The sequence below is a fragment of the Odocoileus virginianus genome, chromosome 16 (assembly GCF_023699985.2).
Source record: "Odocoileus virginianus isolate 20LAN1187 ecotype Illinois chromosome 16, Ovbor_1.2, whole genome shotgun sequence".
Taxonomy (NCBI): Eukaryota; Metazoa; Chordata; class Mammalia; order Artiodactyla; family Cervidae; genus Odocoileus; species Odocoileus virginianus.
In genome coordinates this window covers 60171618-60189943 of record NC_069689.1, presented here as the reverse complement: position 1 = coordinate 60189943, position 18326 = coordinate 60171618, and the positions used below count along the sequence as shown (strand labels likewise).

General features: G+C 54.0%; 1 protein-coding gene across 3 annotated transcripts; it reads right to left on the bottom strand.

Moving 5' to 3' along the window:
* Positions 1-6964: 6964 nt before the first annotated feature.
* On the bottom strand, positions 6965-18321 carry FES (FES proto-oncogene, tyrosine kinase). 3 transcript variants are annotated; one of them, XM_020905794.2, is made up of 19 exons: positions 18232-18321; positions 17471-17692; positions 17113-17286; positions 15484-15580; positions 15171-15354; positions 13069-13206; positions 12875-12994; positions 12630-12752; positions 12317-12503; positions 12099-12182; positions 11429-11638; positions 10943-11065; positions 10289-10342; positions 9386-9504; positions 8965-9059; positions 8748-8871; positions 8363-8520; positions 8125-8247; positions 6965-7330 (listed from the first exon to the last, which is right to left on the bottom strand). In XM_020905794.2, the coding sequence occupies exons 2-19, from the start codon at positions 17681-17683 to the stop codon at positions 7188-7190; spliced, it is 2469 nt and encodes an 822-aa protein (XP_020761453.1). In that variant the 5' UTR covers positions 17684-17692; positions 18232-18321; the 3' UTR covers positions 6965-7187. The 3 variants fall into 3 exon arrangements, with proteins under 3 accessions (XP_020761453.1, XP_070334421.1, XP_020761452.1); XM_070478320.1 differs by having other exon boundaries at positions 17471-17734; positions 18190-18299; XM_020905793.2 differs by having other exon boundaries at positions 18190-18299.
* Between the last annotated feature and the right edge of the window lie 5 nt (positions 18322-18326).

Sequence of the window (18326 nt, the reverse complement as noted above, 5' to 3'; positions counted from 1 at the left end):
GCATTAATGACAATTCCCTCTCTGAGTTTGCAATTAATGAATAAGACACATACATTTCTCGCTTGTCCTTTTACTGGACATCAGGGTTTATAATTTTGCAGCATACTAAACCACACCAGTGAACATCTCTACTTGTCTTCTTTTAAAAGTATTACCTTGGGACGTGCCTGGTGGTCCAGGGGTTAAAAATCTTCCAGTGCAGAGGACTCAGGTTCGATCCCTGGCTGGGAAAATAAGATTCCACATGCCATAGGGCAACTACTGAGCCCACGAACCACAACTAAGACCTAGTGCAGCCAAAACTAAATAAATATTTTAAAAAATTAGAATTATTACCTTAGGACAAATTTGCAGCTGTGAGGTTACCTGCTCAAAAGATTAGGACTGATAAGACTAATGATACTTGGCATTCTATTGCTCCCCAAAAGAGTTGTGCCAGCTTCCACCATCAATTACAAACTAGAAAATTGCTTAAGCAACTTTTTTGTTGATTAGCCAGATTGTCAAACCCACTTCATTGTTTTAACTCCCATTTCATTTATTACCATCAGAAACATTTTTCTAGGTTTATTTGCTAACTAACATGCCTGTTACTAAAGTGTTAGAGGTAGTCTGGGTTCATCATCCTCTGTGTTTATCCTGTGTTTCTGTGCTTTGTCCTTGTGGTCTGGGAAATTTATCTTCCAACCTGTCTACTGAATTGTTCATTTTGGCAATCATAAGCTTAGTTACAAGAGCTCTTATTGGTTCTCTGGTAAGTCTTTTTTTTTTTAAACTGAGACACAACAAAGTATGTGGCTCAAGTCTTAAGTATACTGTTTGATGAGTTTAAAACTCAGCTATAAATGAATATACAGGTTTAATCATCACTCAGATCAAAACACAGAACTTTCTCATCACTCCCAAAGGTTCCCCTCTATCAAGAGGTCAAGGACTTCCCTGGAGGTCCAGTGATTAAAAAGCTGCCTGCCGATGCAGGGGACATGGATTCGGTCCCTGGTTCTGGAGGATTCTGCAGAGCACATGCTGCAGGGCAGCTAAGCCTGTGTGCCACAACTACTGAACCCATAAGCTGCAACTAATGAAGCCCAAAGGACCTGGAGCCTGTGTTTGGCAACAAGAGAGTAGGCCCTGCTTGCCACAGCTAGAGAAATCCGAAGTGCAGCAACCAAGACCCAGAGTAGCCAAAAATAAATAAATAATTTTTTTGAAAGGTCAAACATTCCCTAAGAGCAGCATGGTAGCTAACAGGGCCGCAAATCATTGTGCACAAATCTCTGCAGACACCTAGCAAGATGTGTCTACCATACTTCCATGAGATCCAGCTAGTAAGGAGATGATAAGCCCCAATGGATCCAGACTGCTATTACCCACACAGACAGCAAAAGCATGGCCAGCCTGGTCCCAGCTTTCCCCAGCCACAGGATGACACTGAACTGGAAGGACCAGATGACAGGGAGCTTGGTGGTAGGTGTCGCTGCAGCTGAGAAGCCAACTATTAATAACTCAGCTGCTATCAGACAACTTTATGACCTGCTGCTACACTCTAAGTGGGGGGAGAAGGGTGGGGCAAGGTGAAGAGGCCTACCCTTCACTGAAACTAGGCAAAGGGATGAGAAATGGCTTTGTGGAATCTCCCAGAAGAAGGTGGCTCTTCACCAGGCTGCTTCTCTCCCCCTGTTCAGGAGGAATCATAGGGTGTTCTGACAAGACTCAAATTGGACAGTGATCAAGCCTTGCCTCCCGTGGCAAAGTCATCAGGGCAATGTATCAGAGCCGTTTCTAAACAGTCTACCTTCCACCACCCTGACCTTTCATGTATCCAGCAAAGAATTCTTTTCAGGAGCATCAGTCACCCCAAGAGGTGGTCCGATTCATTGCACTGGTGGGAGCTTGCACCAATAGGCACTTGCTGCCTGTCTATCTTAGGCAACATAAGTTGAGAGTGACCACACCTATGTGTCCCAGCAGGATGATCAGACCCACTTGCGGATTAGACCACAGCCAGTCTCCTTATCTGTAGCCAAACCACAGTATCCCAGATGCTACTGGGGATCAACCTTAGACCCTCCCTGTTTGTGAGGGTCTCTCTCAAGAGAGAGAGTTAGGACTTCCCTGGTGGTCCAGTGGTTAAGAGTCTGCCTGCCAGTGCAGGGGGCACTCATTGCATCCCTGGTCTGGGAAGATTCCACATGCCGCAGGGCAACTAAGCCTGGGCACCACAACTACTGAAGCCTGCACATCCCAGAGCCCATGTTCTGCAGCAGGAAAAGCCACCACATTTTCCTGCCTTGGGGTAGGTATTGTGCTATCCTGTCTAGGGCAGTTTGAACTGGCTTGTTTTTCTAATTAGGATGTCATCGATAGAATAATACCAAGGTGCTTCTAATGGGATTCCAGGCTACTCCATGTTTTGGTGTTTCCACTGGTGGCAAATCACAGGGGAATTCAGGTAGACCTGTGACAGCACTGAAAAGGTGTATTATAACCCAAGCCAATAAAGACAAGCTGATTTCCATTCTTTGGGTATAATGGAATGTTTAAAAAGACATTAGCCAGGTCTGTCCTCTCAGAGCCCAATAACGAGAGAGAGTTTTCAGAAGTCCTGGTGGTCCAGGGGTTGAGAATCTGCCTTGCAATACATGGCTCATGGGTTAGGGTTCCAATGTGCTGTGGAGCAACTAAGACCCCTCATGCTGCAGCCAAATGAATAACTAAATATTCAAAAACAAAAGCAAAAAAACAAGAGAGTTTGTCTTCATGGAAAGACTATCACTTTCCTCTTTGGGGACCCCTTGTGTAATAGCCAAACACACATGGCCTTATGGCAGGTTTCTCTCCCTACCCTGGCCTGTAGTCTGTTACCTTGACCTTTGCCGAGGTTTCCATTCTGGGAAAATGATTGCACGGTAGCTGAAGAGTTTCCCAGAGACATCCTCAAGAGCAAGAGAAGATTTGGTTTCAGCCTTGGGCTGCTAGAGTTGAGCAAACGTTCAATCTGAATTTGGGGTAGCAATTTCATCATCTACATTTTACCACAGTTTTTTTTTCATTAATGGATAGGAAAATCTGCCATACAAAGAGAGTTTCTGTGAAACAACCAATTAATGTATTTAGGAGTATACAACTTCAGTCCCTGAAAGATTTGAGACAGCTTTCAAAAATATGTGTAGTACTAAAAGATTAGGGCTTTCCTGATGAATCAGCAGGTAAAGAATCTGCCTGCAATGCAGGAGACACAGGAGACTAAGGTTCAATCCCTGAGTCAGGAAGATCCCCTGGAGGAGGGCATGGCAACCCACTCCAATATTCTTGCCTAAAAAACCCACGGATAGAGGAGCCTGGCGGGCTACAGTCCAAAGAGTCACAGAGAGTTGGACACAATTGAGCACCTAAGAACACACATTTCATCATCTGGGTATGCATGTCTCCATAATGAATCCAGACTGAGGTCACAGCGGACTAAAAGAAAGTGACTACTTGGCCATGTTGGCACTCAGTGTGGGGCCGAAAAGGTCACATCCCTTTTCTGGAGCAAAGACAGGGCTCCGTGGGCTGTCAGGTCAAGTGTGGGCTAGAACTCTGGCGCAAGGATCGAGACAGCTCATTACTCACACCAAGAGCAAAAGCATGACCAGCATGGTGTCAAGTTCTGTCTAGTGCTCCTAATGCTGTAGGCTGACACTGAACTGAAGGGACAGATGACAGGAGGCATGGTGGCAGGCCACTCTGCAGCTACAGAGCCAACTCTCAACTATGGCCAAGCAGTTGTAGGGCCTCGGGCCTTACTTCACAAGGGAAGGGGGCCAGATGGGAAGCCTGCACTCAAATGAAACTAGAGAAATGAAAAGTGGTCTCCCACAATATAGGAAGGCTCCTCTCTAGGCTGCTGTGTCCTCTTGCTCCAGGAATAATAGTGGTATATTCTGTCAAGACTCCAGTCGCCAGGCACAAACCTTGCCCACGTGGTCAGTGTAGAGACATGCAAGGTTATAAGGACACCAAGGCAGTGCTGTTTCCCTATGCGCCGACCACTTCTGTTGGTGCCCCTCAGACAACCACTGTTTTCATTTCTCTACAGCTTGGTTTTGCCTGTGCTTGAACTTCCTGAAATGGAATCACAAGCACTGCTTCACACAGAGTTTCTTTGCTCAACCTGTCTTTGAGATTCATCAGTGTTTGGTGCATATACTTATGGTTTGTTCTTTTTTATTGCTATATAGACATTTGGGTGATCTCCAGTTTACTCTGGTTCTAGCTCCTCTCTCTCCTGGAACTTCAGTTACCTTGGAGTCTCACATGTTTCTTAGGCTCTGTTCTATTTCTACTTCTCTCTTTCTTAGTTCAAAAGTGAAACTATTAGTTGCTCAGTTATGTTGGACTCTTTGCAACCCCATGGACTATAGCACTCCAGGCTTCTCTGTCCATGGGATTTTCCAGGTATGAATACTGGTGGTGGTGGTGTAGTTGCTAAGTCGTGTCTGACTCTTTGCGACCCCATGGACTGTAGCCTGCCAGGCTCCTCTCTCCATGGGATTCTCCAGGCAAGAATACTAGAGTGGGTTGCCATTCCCTTCTCCAGGGAATCTTCCCAACCCAGGGATCAAACCCACATCTCCTGTATTACAGACAGATTCTTTACCGTCTGAGCCACCAGGGAAGCCCTTTTTTAGTTTAGACGCTGTAAATCTGACTTTAAGTTCACTCACTAACTGTCTTTTGGTTAGAGAACGAATCCTGGGACTCTGTGTTTAGTCTGTATGTGACTTTATCCTTTAGTTCTATGAATTTTTAGAATTTGTAATTTCAGAGATGACATTTTTCAGTTCTACCTGCTCCTTTGATTCTTTTAAAATAGATTCCAACCCTGTTGAAATTCTTTGTATTTGCATCTATTGTGTCCAGTTTTTTCTGTTTAACATATTAGGCATAGTTATTTTGAAATCCTTACCTGCCAGCTCCAGTATCTGGATCATTTGTGGGTCTGCTTCTATTGTTTATTTTTTCTCTTGTATATTGGTGCCATTTTTCTTTCTTTTTGCATGTTTTATAGTGTTTATCATATGTTGCATTTTGGGTATAAAAGAAGGGTAAAATATTATGTTATTCCTTTCCCCAACTTCTCCCCAAGGGTTCCCAGAGGAGCTAGTTACCTTGATGTGATCAAGCATTGAGCTGAGTTGGGGCAGAGTTATAGTTCTGATAAACCTCAGATCTGGGAAAGCCTGGCCAGTCTCTGTCTCTCCAAATCTTTCAAATTCTGCTCTAAAGAGATTTTAAAGTTAGCTCTTTAGCCTCCCATAGTTTCAAAACCTGGCCAGTATCTTGAGGGAGAGACCAGTTTGTTTGTTTCAGCGCCCCTCCCTCTAAACCTCTGCCTTTCCAGCCCAGCCCATGCCTGGTTGCCCACACTACTCCAGAATTCAGCGAATGTTCCATGGGGGAAACTCGCTTTGCATTTGGGGTTCCTCTAGGTGCCAATCCATAGCACAGTCCCTGTAATCACCATTTCTTCCCCTGCTCCCCAACAGCACCTCTTAATGCTGATCATCAGAGATGTCCCAGATCAGCGAACATCTCAGGGAAGAGAATACTTGTGCATCATCAGTTCACCTTGGAGGGGCTTTCTCCTCCCTGAAATTTTAATTCATATGGTCTTTATTTCCTAACACTACTTGCCATTGCCTTTAAAAACTATTACCTTCGTCTGACTGTTTCCTCTTCATTGTTGCAATGGGTGTGGGGGCTGTGGGGACCTACCACATCCTACCCTGAAGCAGAAGTTCTTCAGTTCCACTTTTCACCACTTCTAATGGAGACACAGTTTGAATTTTCACTTAGTCACACTCTAACTCGATTTCCTCTTGTTTAAACAAGTATTAGGCCTTTCACCTTTCATCTCTTTGAAAGTAGCTATCAACGGCTTCTTGGACTTTCTTGAAAGATGGCCATTTTTACCTCAAAATTATTGCTGCTTTGTCCTTTGGAGCTAAAGTCTTCCTAGTTTCTGTTTTTCAGCTTGTTTATACTTCTTCTTTTTTTTTTTTTTGGCTGCACTGCACAGCATGCAGGATCTTAGTTCCTCAACCAGGGATTGAACCCACTTCAGTAGAAGCACAGAGTCTTAACTGCTGGACCACCAGGAAAGTCCCTCTTTGTCCTTTTGACCTTCACTGTTGCTGCTAGAAAAGTTTCAGATAACCTTTTAGGTTTCAGGGGGACTTAAGGGAGGAAGTGAGGGCCCCTCATTGCTCGGTAAACTTGTCTTGAGAGATGTGAAGCATTTTCTTTCTCTCCAGCCACTCCATCTGCTCTGGGTGGAACTCCAACTTTCCCGACACTCTCCTCTTCCCTCCTGTATCTCATGTGACTGTGGGACACAGACTCAGGATCTGTAAACATTTATAAGCTAACGATTTCCCTTGTGGCTCAGCCGGTAAAGAATCCACCTGCAATGTGGGAGACCTGGGTCCAATCCCTGGGTTGGGAAGATCCCTGGAGAAGGGAAAGGCTACCCACTCTAGTATTCTGGCCTGGAGAATTCCATGGACTATATAGTCCATGGGGTCACAGAGTCGGAGACGACTGAGAAACTTCCACTTTCACTTTCAAACCTCAGCTGCCAGCCTTTACTTCCCTCTGAGCTTCCAGACTTATATGTCACACTTAGATCCCCACAGGCCCCTCAAATGCTTCTCCTAACTTGCCATCCTTCCCATGGCTGTGATCCTTTGCCTGGGCTCCTAATTCAGAAATAACACCTCCATCTGGTCTGAAGCCTGCACATCGTCCTGGTCTTTCTCCCTCCTCCCTAAGCCTCACATCCAACAGCTACCAAGCACGCTGCGTCAGTTCCGCCCTGCGAACGCTGCCCATCCTCCTCCTTCCCCATGGCCACGGTACAGGCCCTCTGGTCCTCCTGAGACCTGCCCTCCAGAGGACTGCACATGCTGAGAGCACCTGATGAGCACAAATAAATGGGTTTATTATTTCTGCCTGGAAGAGGAAGCCCTGGAAGGAGCAGGGATGCAGGGCAGGCCGGGAGCTGCAGCCCTGCACGGCAGCATAGAATCCGGAGGCTGGAGTGCAGGACGATGAAGAGCTGTCCAGCGGGGTGAGCTGGAGCCCTGTTGAAGAGGTATGATCTTGCCCGCAGGGGCCGCTGGCTTGAGCAGTGGGGCCCAGCCTCACCGATGCCGCTTTCGGATGCTCTGTAATTCCTGGTAGATGCTGCTGAAGGTGGGCCGCTGCCCTGGCTCGTAGGCCCAGCAGTGCTCCATGAGTCTGAACACAGCGTCGGGGCACAGCTCAGGGCAGGGCAGGCGGCCCCCTGTGAGGACAAGCACAGTGCACCAGGCATAAGGAGGGGGTCTGAGGGCCCCTGGCAGCCCCTGGGGACATGCCAGGAGCAATGGGAGCTGCTTAAGCTGCAAAGTTCTCCTTTTTTTTTCTTGCAGCATTTTTAAGGAGCCCCCTGTTCTTTCCCAGAAATACAGAGATTCTAATCTCAAGTCACCGTGTGCTAGCGGTGTGACTCCTGTGAGATCTCAATTTCCTTCTGTAAAAGGGACCTTTTAATCCTGACCTCACATGTTATGAAGAGTAAATGAAGGGCTTCCCTGGTGGCTCAGTGGTAAAGAATCCACCTGCCAATGCAGGCGACACGGGTTCTATCCCTGGTCTGGGAAGATCCCACGTGCTGAAGAGCAACTAAGCCTGTGTGCCACAACTACTGAGCCTGTGCTCTAGAGCCTGGGAGCTGCAGCGACTGAAGCCTGCGTGCCTACAGCCTGTGCTCCACAACAAGAGAAGCCACCACAATGAGAAGCCTCAACACTGCAACTACAGAGTAGCTCCCACTGGCTGCAACTAGAGAAAAGTCCACACAGCTGCGAAGACCCAGAGCAGCTGAAAATAATTAAATAAATAAACATTTTTTAAAAAGAGTAAATGAAATAAAGGTATAGCCTGGCACATAACAGGGGTTCCCCGGATGGTACCTCAAGGATCGTCCTTACTGTACCCCAGTGGGGAGGATAGACAGGAGACCTGGAAGAGTCCAGCTGGAGTGCCAGGAAGAGGGCCTGGCTCTGGGACTGCTGTCAGGCCACCGGGTTCCCTTACCCTTTTCCACGAACTCCCGGGTCTGCTGATTGCTGAGGTTGGGGTAGGGGGAGGCCCCCAGGCTGAAGGTCTCCCAGAGCAAGATGCCAAAGCTCCACACATCACTCTCGGAGGAGTAGCGGCCTGCGAGGAGGTGAGGCAGCGTGAGTGGGCCACGCCCACCGGCCAGAGAGGGGCAGGTGGCGGCACCCGTGCCCGGCCTCGGGCCTTGCGGCCAGCGTGGATCAGGCCCAGGTACCGTAGTTAAGGGCCTCCGGTGCGGTCCACTTCACGGGGACTTGTCTGAGACCCCCTGAGGCCGCGTAGATCCCGTCGGCTTCCTCCCGGGACATCCCAAAGTCGCTGATCTTCAGGACATTCTTCTCTGTCACCAGGCAGTTTCGAGCAGCCAGGTCCCTGGGCGAAGCAGGACATGGGGCTCATGTGGCCAACGTCCGTGTGGCACCTGCCAGCTGCCTGACCAGGGCGCACTCAACACAGCCACGGGCCAGAGCTGCCCCTGTGATGATACCTGGTCCCTTTGAGGCACACCCCACCTCTGGAGCTGGTGCCTGCTGGTGAAGGGGCAGGGGTGGGGAAGGGGTGTTGGGATGGCCTGCTACACACACCCCTCACCCCCTCACCGGTGAATGCAGCACTTGCTCTCCAGGTACTCCATGCCCGCGGCCGCGTCCCCTACCATCTGCAGCAGTGTCTTCACCCGCAGGCGGGCTCCCTCCGTCCGAAGGAAGGTCAGGAAGTCGCCCCCTGGGAGTGGGCAGTGTTGGTGGGAGGTTCAAGATGGGAGAGACCTAGCCCGGCTGAGCGCCCCACCCCCAGAGGTCAGCCCCCTCTGCTCACCCTGCACAAGCTCCATGACGATGTAGATGGGCTGTTTTTGGGTGCAGACGCCAATGAGACGCACGATGTTGGGGTGACTGTACTGCTTCAGGATCCTGAGGGGTTGGGGGTGCTGCTTAGGCTCCCGCCTCGGGCAGGGGTGGGAGGGGTCTTACACATTCACCTCCCCAGACCCAGGAGCCCCAGGGAAGGCCAGGTGGCCCAAGGGAGAACAGGAGACAGGCAGCAGGGGACAAGAGCAGCTGACCAGGCCATGTGACTTTGGGTGGGTCCCCGAGCCTGGACCCCGCCAAGCTACGGGGAGGCCAGGAGGATTAAACGACAAGGCAGAAGTCAAGCCCTTCAGAGGTCAAATGTCCTGCCATGTGCTGGGGAACCTGTCATCCGGAGGAGCTACAGTGATGGGTGTTGCATCACCCACCTCGCTTCCTGCAGAAACTTGGCCTTGAGGTCAGGGGGGAGCGTCTCGCGACAGGATTTCACTGCCACCAGGGTATTGTCTGCTCGCAGGCGTCCACTGAACACTTCGCCAAAGTTTCCCTGAAACAGTCTGGGGTTCCCACCTGTCTTCCCTGGACTGTGGGCCTCTCCTGCGCCCAGGAGCACAGCCCACCCTGTCCCAACCCGCCCTTGACTCAGCACCCCCCTCACTCAGTCCTGCTCATTCTGGCTCTCAGTTCAGGGGGCCAAGCAGACGTGGGGGACAGGCTGAGAAAGTCACCTCTGATTGACTGCAGTCACTGAGAAGTGACATCGGTTCAAAAATCACTTTTGCTTGGGTTGGAAAAGCATTCTGAGTTTTAGGACAGTGCCTTCTTTCCTAAGAATATATTGCATGTATTTATATTCATTTATATTTGCTTATCTATTTATTTTTGGCCATGCCATGCAGCAGGCAGGATCTTAGTTCCCCGATAAGAATCAAACTCGTGCCCCCTGCTTTGGGAGCATGGAGTCTTCACCACTGGCCCGCCAAGCCACAAGCTGGTATTTTACAGGTCACGTGAAAGGAGCATGTCTCGCCTCCTTGAGGTGGGGGTGGGGGGTGGGCGTGATGTGCGTGCTTGTGAGGGGAGTATGGTGCGAAGCTGGCAGCAGCGTCTCTGGGGAGTTGTCAAGGCAGGCACTTTCCCCTCAGTTTCTGGCAGGACGGTGTACGGCAGTGGATGGACAGTGGACAGGGGTCCAAGTTGGGAATCAGATTGAGGCACGGAGGCCAAAGAGCTCTGGAGGTGGGGGTGCTGGTGTGACTTGGATGGACGGAAGGGATGCTGGGGGACGGAAAGGTAGGCGGCCAGGAGCTGGCAGAGCACACTCAACTCACCCGCCCAATCTGCTCGCCCAGCACCAGGTCCTCGTGGCTGAGTGCCCACTTGTCCTGAGGAAGGGAGGAGGTTGGAGGGGTCAGAAGTCAGTGGCGGGCGCACATGCTGGGCCCTATGACAGACTGGACACCCCCCACTGACGCTGTGTCTTTCATTTCTTGGCATCTTGGTTTCTTGGTCTGTAAAACGGGGTTTGGACCCAAGATCACACCTAGATGACTCAGGGACCGGGCAGGGGCACTAAGTGGGTGAGCACCAGCCTGGTGTGTGAGGCTCAGGAAATAGCAGTGATCTTGATGTTTCAAGCCTAGCAGGAGGCTGGCTGGGCTCCCTGTATGTGTTAATATGTATCCTGTGTGTGTGTGCTAAAGTCGCTTACAGTTGTGTCTGACTCTTTGCAATTCTGTGGACGGTAGCCCCACTGGGCTCCTCTGTGCATGGGATTTTCCAGACAAGAAATACTGGAATCTTCCCAACCCAGGAATTGAACCTGCATTGCTCACGTCTCCTGAACTGGCAGGTGGGTTCTTCCCAGCTAGTGGCACCTGGCAAGCCCACATATGTATATGTATTGCTGGGGACCTGAAAAGCCCTCGATGTCAGGATCCTCTGTGGGCCTAAACCCGCAGCCCCAGCCCCTGCCGCAGGCTCACCTTGGGCACAGCCCTGTTCAGGACGATGCCGCTCTTCTTGGTGAGGGGCTGCTGGGAGCGCAGCAGGTGGTCGATGAGCAGGGGGATGCTGGGAAAGCCATCTCCTTCCAGTCGGTACAGGTTCTGCAGGGGCGGGGGGACCTGGGGTCAATGGCCTCCACTGCTGGGGGTGGGGGGGTCACTGAGCCGTGGGAGAGGAGAGGAAGGAAGAGTAGCGGGGAGAAAGGGCCGGCCTGGGGCGAGAGGCAGAGACCTGAGGGTGCATGACAAGCCTGCTCCCCCATCTTATGGGGGATGCACGCTGAAGGCTTAACCTCTGTTGGTTTTTGCAGGGATTGGGTGGTCTCTGCGGCCCCTTTCAGCTCTGCCGGGGAGGCCTCTAAGACATAGCAGCTCCTTTCTACAGTCTCAAGGTCATTTCCTGCTGAAGGGAAGGGGAGGGGAGGGGAGGAGAGGGAAGGGAAGGGGAGGCTGGGGTCCACTCACATCAGCGGACTGGATAATGAAGTGTCGGGGCTGGCCGTCCCACAGCACTGACAGCACGTACTCCTGCTTGCCCTGGCTCTCCCGGACGAGGAAGTCCCCCGAATGTGTCAGGAGCTCAGCCACCTCTGCCCGTGGGATGGCCCCGTGGTACCACACCTGCTCATGCAGGGGCTTCTGCACCTCTGGAACGAGCTGCAGCGGCGGGGGGAGCTGGAAAGGCACAGAGGAGGGGCAAGGAGGGGTCGCTAGGCCAACGACTCTGTCTGTCTCTGTCTGTCTGCCTCTCACAGGCCTCCTGTCCTCACAAACCGCCCAAGTGCCACATAGAGCCACCTGCAACCCTCGGAGCCAGCAATAAATTTGCCCAGGCTGGCCGATCTCAAACCAAGCTTTGCCTTGTCCACCAGGCCACAGCCCGCAACCACTCCTGGAGAAGGGAGAGCCCTGGGGTGACCGTGCCACACAACGTCGGAGAGAAAGGGGTGGGCAGGGGTGACAGGATCTGGAGTCCCATGGAAGAGAGGGGCACCCCAGTAAAAGTGGCCTGGGAGAAGCCTCCAGTAAGTAACTAAACTCCGGACACGGTAGTAGGAGAGGCCTAGGGAGACGTCCCTGAGAGCCCTGGCCTAGCCCACCCCTTAGGGAAGGGCGGAGGTGTGAATCCACTCACCGAGAACTTGGGACGGAAGATTCCGGAGATGTGGCTCTTGAGGATCTCCAGGGTGGGCGTCCTTCCCCCTTCTCGCTCCTGCTCCTGAGGCCAGGGACAGACGTCAGCGGGTGGCCGGGCTTGGGGAGGGAGGGGGAGGGTGAAAATGAGGCGCGCAGCCCCCGGGGGCTGGGGGCGGGCAGGGCTGGCGGCCCGGGGGCAGCCAGTGGGCGGCTCACCGAGGACGAGGTGGAGTGGCGGTCATCCTGCAGGAGCAAGACGGGCGGGGGCTCGCCGGGGCCCAGCCGCTCCAGCTTGGCCTGCAGCAGCTCCTGCTGGGCCTGCAGCTTGGCCTGCCCGCACAGCGCGACCTGCAGCCCCTGCAGCGCCTCCTGCAGCGCCTGCTTCTTGCCCAGCAGCTGCACCCTGCAGGCAGGGGCGGGCAGTGATGGAGGGGAGAGGGGGGAGCTCGGCTGAAGGCCGGGGTGAGCCAGGCAGGCCAGACGGAGGGCATGGAGGACCAGGAGGCAGCTGTCAGGGGGCCCCACTCACCGCTCCCGGGGGTGGGTGATCTGCTCCTCATTCCGGAGCTCTCGCTGCAGCTGAGTGACGGCCTCCTGCCGACTGAGCACCGTCTGGGTGGCCACGGCCAGGTCGTCTGTCACCGAGGTCAGCCTGCGCCCAGAGGAAGGGCAGAGTGAGAGCCGCGCCCCTCGGCTGCCTCCCTGCCCAGCGGGTTGGCCGCAGCGCTGCATGGGCAGCGTCTGCCCCCCGCCCCCAGCCGAGCCCCCACACACGTGTGCTGCACACTCTCCACTGTCAGTTCGTTCAGCTGAAGCTCCCCGGGTTCCAGCAGCTCAGTCTCCTCCAGCAGTGACTCGTCAAAGGTGACACAGGGTGGGATGTCAGGGGTGGACCTGTGGCAACAGTGCCCGTCAGTGCCCGACAGGCCAGCTGCCCGGGCGCCCGGCCCCTGTGAGGAGGGGCTTACCCGTACTGCTGCAGGAAGCCTTGGTACTCGGCTTCCGGCTGGATGCGGGCCACCGCTGCAGCCATCTCCCGGTGAATGGTCACCACCTCGTCTTGCACCAGGCTGCTAATCTCCAGGTACTCCTGTAGGGTCTCCTTCCTGCCCCCAAACCAGACCCTGGGTCAGGGAGGCCTCAGGCTGGACAAGGCTAGAAGCTTGGGGCCCATGGCACGGGATTTGGGCCCACTATAGGGTTAGACTCCCCACCCCCCCCATCATTGACCAATCAAATGGCCACAGGCAAGTCACTTAGCATCTCCTGGAAGTCATAACAAGACCCCAGGGACAGCGTATGAGTGGAGTGTGTGGTGTGAGGAAGTGCTCGGGAAATGTGAGCTACAAATGTGTTTGCTCGGGGCAGTCAACCCCACAGTGGGGCTCTGGGGTCTCTGATAACCCCCGAAGCCATCACTGTGCTGACCCCATATTGATACCTGCAGTCCCAACACCTCCCAGAGCTCCAGTGGTCTCATGTAACCATCCACCTACTCAACACGTCCCGTTGGACATCCCTTAGACACTCAGACTCCACCAGCTGAAAAATGAACTCCTCTGGCTGTCCCCTGAACCTGCTTCTCCCATTGCCTTCTCCACGTGGCCTCTGCCTCCCAGGGGCTCTGGGCCAAGCCCCTGGAGCTTCCGTGACAGTTCTATCCACACCCTGCTTCCAGTCCATAAGGAAATTCCACTGGCTTCACTTTTAAAGTACTTCCGAGACCTGACCACTTCTCCCCTCCACTGCTACTGCCTGGGTCTAGTGGCCGTAGTCTGTGGTCCGGCTCACTGCAGTGGCTCCTGTCTGGTCTAATCCTGTCTTGCCCCCTGAAGTCTGTTCTTAACTCAGCAGCCAGACTGACTTTATTAAGATGGCTCAGATCCGGCCACTCTTCTGGTCCACTCGGAGCCAAAGTGCTCACAATGGCCTGCCGGACCCTCTATTATCCTCCTGCAGTCCCTTGTCTGACTCTATCCTTCCCGCGCTCTGCACAGGCTACACTGGCTTCCTAGCTGTTCCTTGATTTCAGGCATTCTCCCACCTCGAGCCTGTGGTTCCCTGTTTCTAGTGTGGCCCTTCTCCAAATATCTGCCTGGCTCATCCTTGCACTTTTGAGGCTTTCCCAGACCATCCCCCTTAAAACAGTAATCTCCTAGACTTCCCTGGTGGTCCAGGGCAGGTCTGCCAATGCAGGGGACACAGGTCGATCCCTGCTCTGGGAAGATCCCACATGCCTCAGGACGACTACTCCTGTGTGCTACAACTACTAAAGCTCATGCTCCAGAGCCCGTGCTCCACAAGAGAAAAGCCTCACAGCACAACTAGAGAGTAGCCCCTGATCGCTGCAACAAGAGAAAGCCCTTTGCACAACAATGAAAACCCAGTGCAGCCAAAAATAAATAAGTAAAAATAAAAAATAAATACATATAAAGAACTATCTTATTTAAAAAAACCCAAAACAATAACCTCCTACCTTGCCCCCCTGCACCCCCAGTTTCTTATTTTTCTCCATAGCATTTATCACCTCTAACAGGCTTTCAACTTTACTTGCTGATTTCTTTTTCTTTTTCCACAAATGAATGATCCTAGAGGACAGAATTTTGGTCTCTGTTCTCTGCTGGATTACCCAAGAGAGCCTAGAATGGTGTTCAATATATATAATGAAAGTGAAAGTCTTAATCACTCAGAAGAGTTGTGTCCGACTCTTCTGCGACTCCATGGACAGAGGGGCCTGTCCATGGAATTCTCCAGGCACGAATACTGCAGTGGGTATTATACTGCTCCAGGGGAATCTTCCTGACCCAGGGATCAAACTCAGGTCTCCCGCATTGCAGGCAGATTCTTTACCATCTGAGCCACCAGGGAAGAGCCAATACACATAAGAGAAGCCTGCAATAAGGGGCCCAGAATAATATAATTTGCATGTCAATTGACTGGCCCAGGGCTCATTCGCAAGTGACTACAGGACGGTCAGTTTCTCAGGGTGGGGTGTTCTGGGCCCTGCCTCTGGGCGTTAGGGCTGTGGCGGGCTCGGTGGGAGCAGGGGTGGGCGGGGCTGTGGGCTCACAGGATGCAGGCCATCTCCTGGTGCAGGTCTTGCAGGGACTGAAGCAGGCTGGGCATCATGAGCTGGTGGTGGTGCTGGTGATGCAGCTGTGCCGCCCGCACGCCCAGCACATAGCGGTTGTGGTGAGCAAAGAGCTTCCACAGGCTGCGCACATACTTGTCCTTGGCCTTGTCACGGTCCTTGTCTGCCAGAGCGGGGGAAGGAGGTGAGGGTTACCCAGAGCAGAGGCCTAGGTGGCGCCTGCCACCCCCGTGATGCCTGTGGACCGGCCTGGGCGGAATCCCCACGCTTGTCAGGGAGGGAAGCCTCGGACCTTTGCCGGCCTCCTGGTACTTGCGCCGGGCCTGAGCGCTGTCCCGTGCCAGGGCTCGGTATTGGCTCTTCAGCTTCTCAATGTCCTGGCTGTGACTCTGGGGAGAGAGGAGGGACCGGTGTGGTTCAGCAGGTCCCTGGAGGATTCCTACTCAAGGTGCAGCCCTGGACGGGGCCTGTGGTCCCGGTGGGCAAGTGCTCCAAGCCCATCCTTCAGGAAGGACCTGGAGACCCCTGGGACTTAGCCGTTGTTGCTGAGGTTAAGGTCAGAGGAGGACAGGGAAGGACAGGGAAGCTCTGGGGGTGGCAGAGAGCTGGACTGGGCAGGTGACAACTGTCCCTCCTTGGCCTACAGAGGGTGGTATCAGGTGGCAGGCGTGTGTGTGGGCTGTGCAGAGCTCCACGCTTAGAAGGACCTGTGCTTGGCTGAACGCCATTGATGCCATCTTGAAATTCTTAATAATTTGTTGACAAGGAGCCCTGTGTTTTCCTTTTGTACTGGGTCCCCAATTATGTTCCTGGTGGCAGGAACAACAGATGGTCAAGACTGGATGAAGACCCCAGTTCCCTGCTGATGTGCTGGGATACTCAGAACAAACTCCTCCTCTCTCCTCTGAACCTCAGCTTGCTCATCTGCCACAGAGCGAAGTGCACAGACTAGATCAGCCTTTTCCTTCAGGGCCAGAGCGGGAACATTTTAGGCTTATAGGCCATGCAGTCTCTGTTAAAATTGCTCAGCTCTGCCATTTTAGCTCTTCAGTGCTGTTGTTTAGTCGCTAAGTCATGTCCGACTCTTCTGTGACTCCCATGGACTGTAACCTGCCAGGCTCATTCTGTCCATGGGATTCTCCAGGCAAGAATACTGGAGGGGGTTGCCATTCCCTTCTCCAGGGGATCTTCCCGACCCAGAGATCCCATCCGTGTCTCCTGCATTGGCAGGCGGATTCTCTACCACTGAACCACCAGGGAAGCCCTAGATCTTCAGTAGCCATAGTATGACAAACATATGGGCAAGTCTGTGCTCTGCTTACACTGCCTACAAACACCTGAATTAGGTGATCTCCTGGAGAGAGGGACGAGTGGGTGAAGACTGGCCACCAGGGGCCGCTGTGGGGCTGCTGCAAGGCTGAGGTTTGCCCTGGGAGAAGGGGTGTGGTACAGAAGGTTGCCCAGCACATTGAAGGCTAAAGCCTCCACGTAAATAGCTCCTATCAAACAGCCTCTAGACCGAGGAGCTGGGCAGGATTCAAATGTGGGCAGGCTCACTTCACAGTCCCAGTCCTTAACCTCCGAGTCAGGGGACCACGCTGCTGCCTCGTGGAGTCTCTGGGTCCCAGGGAGGAGTGAGCCTTGGGCCATGCGCCATCCCTCTCTCCCTCTCTCTCAAGGGCCAGCTGGTGCAGTGCAGGAGATGGGCACACACAGGCACACAGTGGGGTGACAGAAAAAAGCACAGAGGGGCCACCCACCAAAGGCCAGTCCTAGCTGCAGCAGGAAGGAGGGAAAGAAGCTGGAGCAGGCTCTGGGGGCCAGTCAGACACTTCCACTTCTTCAGGGAATCCAGGGGTTCCTTGCAAAACCAGCCCTCTGAGGCTCAAAATGTAGGCAGGGAGGACAGAAGCCCACCCACCTTGGTGAGCTCCTGCTGCAGCTGCTGCCACTGCTCATTGTAGGTTTTGCGCAGTTGCTGACGTTCCCGGATCAGCAGGCTCAACTTGCTCAGGGGCCCTGAGTTCAGGTCCTCCGCATGCTGCCTCAGCACCCGGCTCAGGCCCTCTGTCTGGCTGGTGAGCTCTGTCCAGGACTGCAGTGGGGAGGGGCAGGCAAGGCAGGGAGTGGGGAACCTCGCTTGTGAGGTGGGTGTGCCAAATCTCCAGCCCTCCCCAGCGGGGGGGCTCCAGGAAATGGAAGGGGCAGGCGGACCTACCCAAGCACCCACAGGAATTTGCTGATGGAGGGCGGGGAGAGGGGGGAGTCTAGAGTCCCACCTGACTGATGGGGCTGTGGGGGCCGATGCCCCGGCTCTGGCCCCCGCTGTCCTGCAGGGACATGTGGTGAAGCAGCCCGGCATATTCCCTGTCACTCTTGACCCGCTGGGCCATCCACTTCCTCATGCCCTCCAGCAGCCGGAGCTCTGCCTCCTGCATCTGCTGCACGGCCCCGTGGCCCTGGGGGCTGCACAGCTCCGAAGAGAAGCCCATAGTGTCGTCCTGGGGATGGAGAGAGGAGAGGCCACCACTGGGGGCGAGTAGCTGGAGATGGACAGAGGGGCGGGACAGGGAGGTGAGGGGCTGAAGAGCCACAGATAGGCAGAAGGTGGACGCCTGTCCCCCTGGAATTCAGCGATGGGTACAAAACACCGCCTGGCCTGGGAGAGCCATCAGTGTTTCCCCGTGTCCCAGGTGGAGGCCTGATGCCGGTGGTCCCCTCCCCAGGCTTGGAACAGAAACCTCCCAGTATCCCTCCCTGGATCCTTCCACCCAGCTCCCGCTGCAGGTGCAAGATGTGCACTGGACCCTCAAGAGGGCCAAGGCTGCCCTTGCAGGCACCCCAGGCGGCCACCCCCCCACCCCCACCCCCAGTCCCTACCCTCCCGCCACCCCTGCTCCACCCTGTCCCATGTCCCTCTCTCTGATCGCCCGCCAGGCCCCTGCCCAACCGCCTCCCGGGTTGGCCGTCGCCTCCCGGGCCTCGGTACAGGCATTACCGGTGTGGGCAGCTGCTCCTGGGCCGCTGAGGACCGACTTACACTCAGGCCCCACACCGCCCCGGCCAGTTCCTGATTCCGCGCTTCCTCCTCCTGTGGTTTCAGTTGGCCCAGGCCCCGGGGCGGGCCGGCTGAGG

What these genes read in the sequence shown, in the direction of transcription:
- FES (XM_020905794.2), bottom strand. Translation starts at nt 17,683, where the DNA reads ATGGGCTTCTCTTCGGAGCTGTGCAGCCCCCAGGGCCACGGGGCCGTG. An exon ending in ATCACCCACCCCCGGGAGCG is followed by an intron (nt 12,504 to 12,629) that starts GTGAGTGGGGCC and finishes CCCTGCCTGCAG; the next exon opens with GGTGCAGCTGCTGGGCAAGA. An exon ending in TGAACAGGGCTGTGCCCAAG is followed by an intron (nt 10,343 to 10,942) that starts GTGAGCCTGCGG and finishes TCCCTTCCTCAG; the next exon opens with GACAAGTGGGCACTCAGCCA.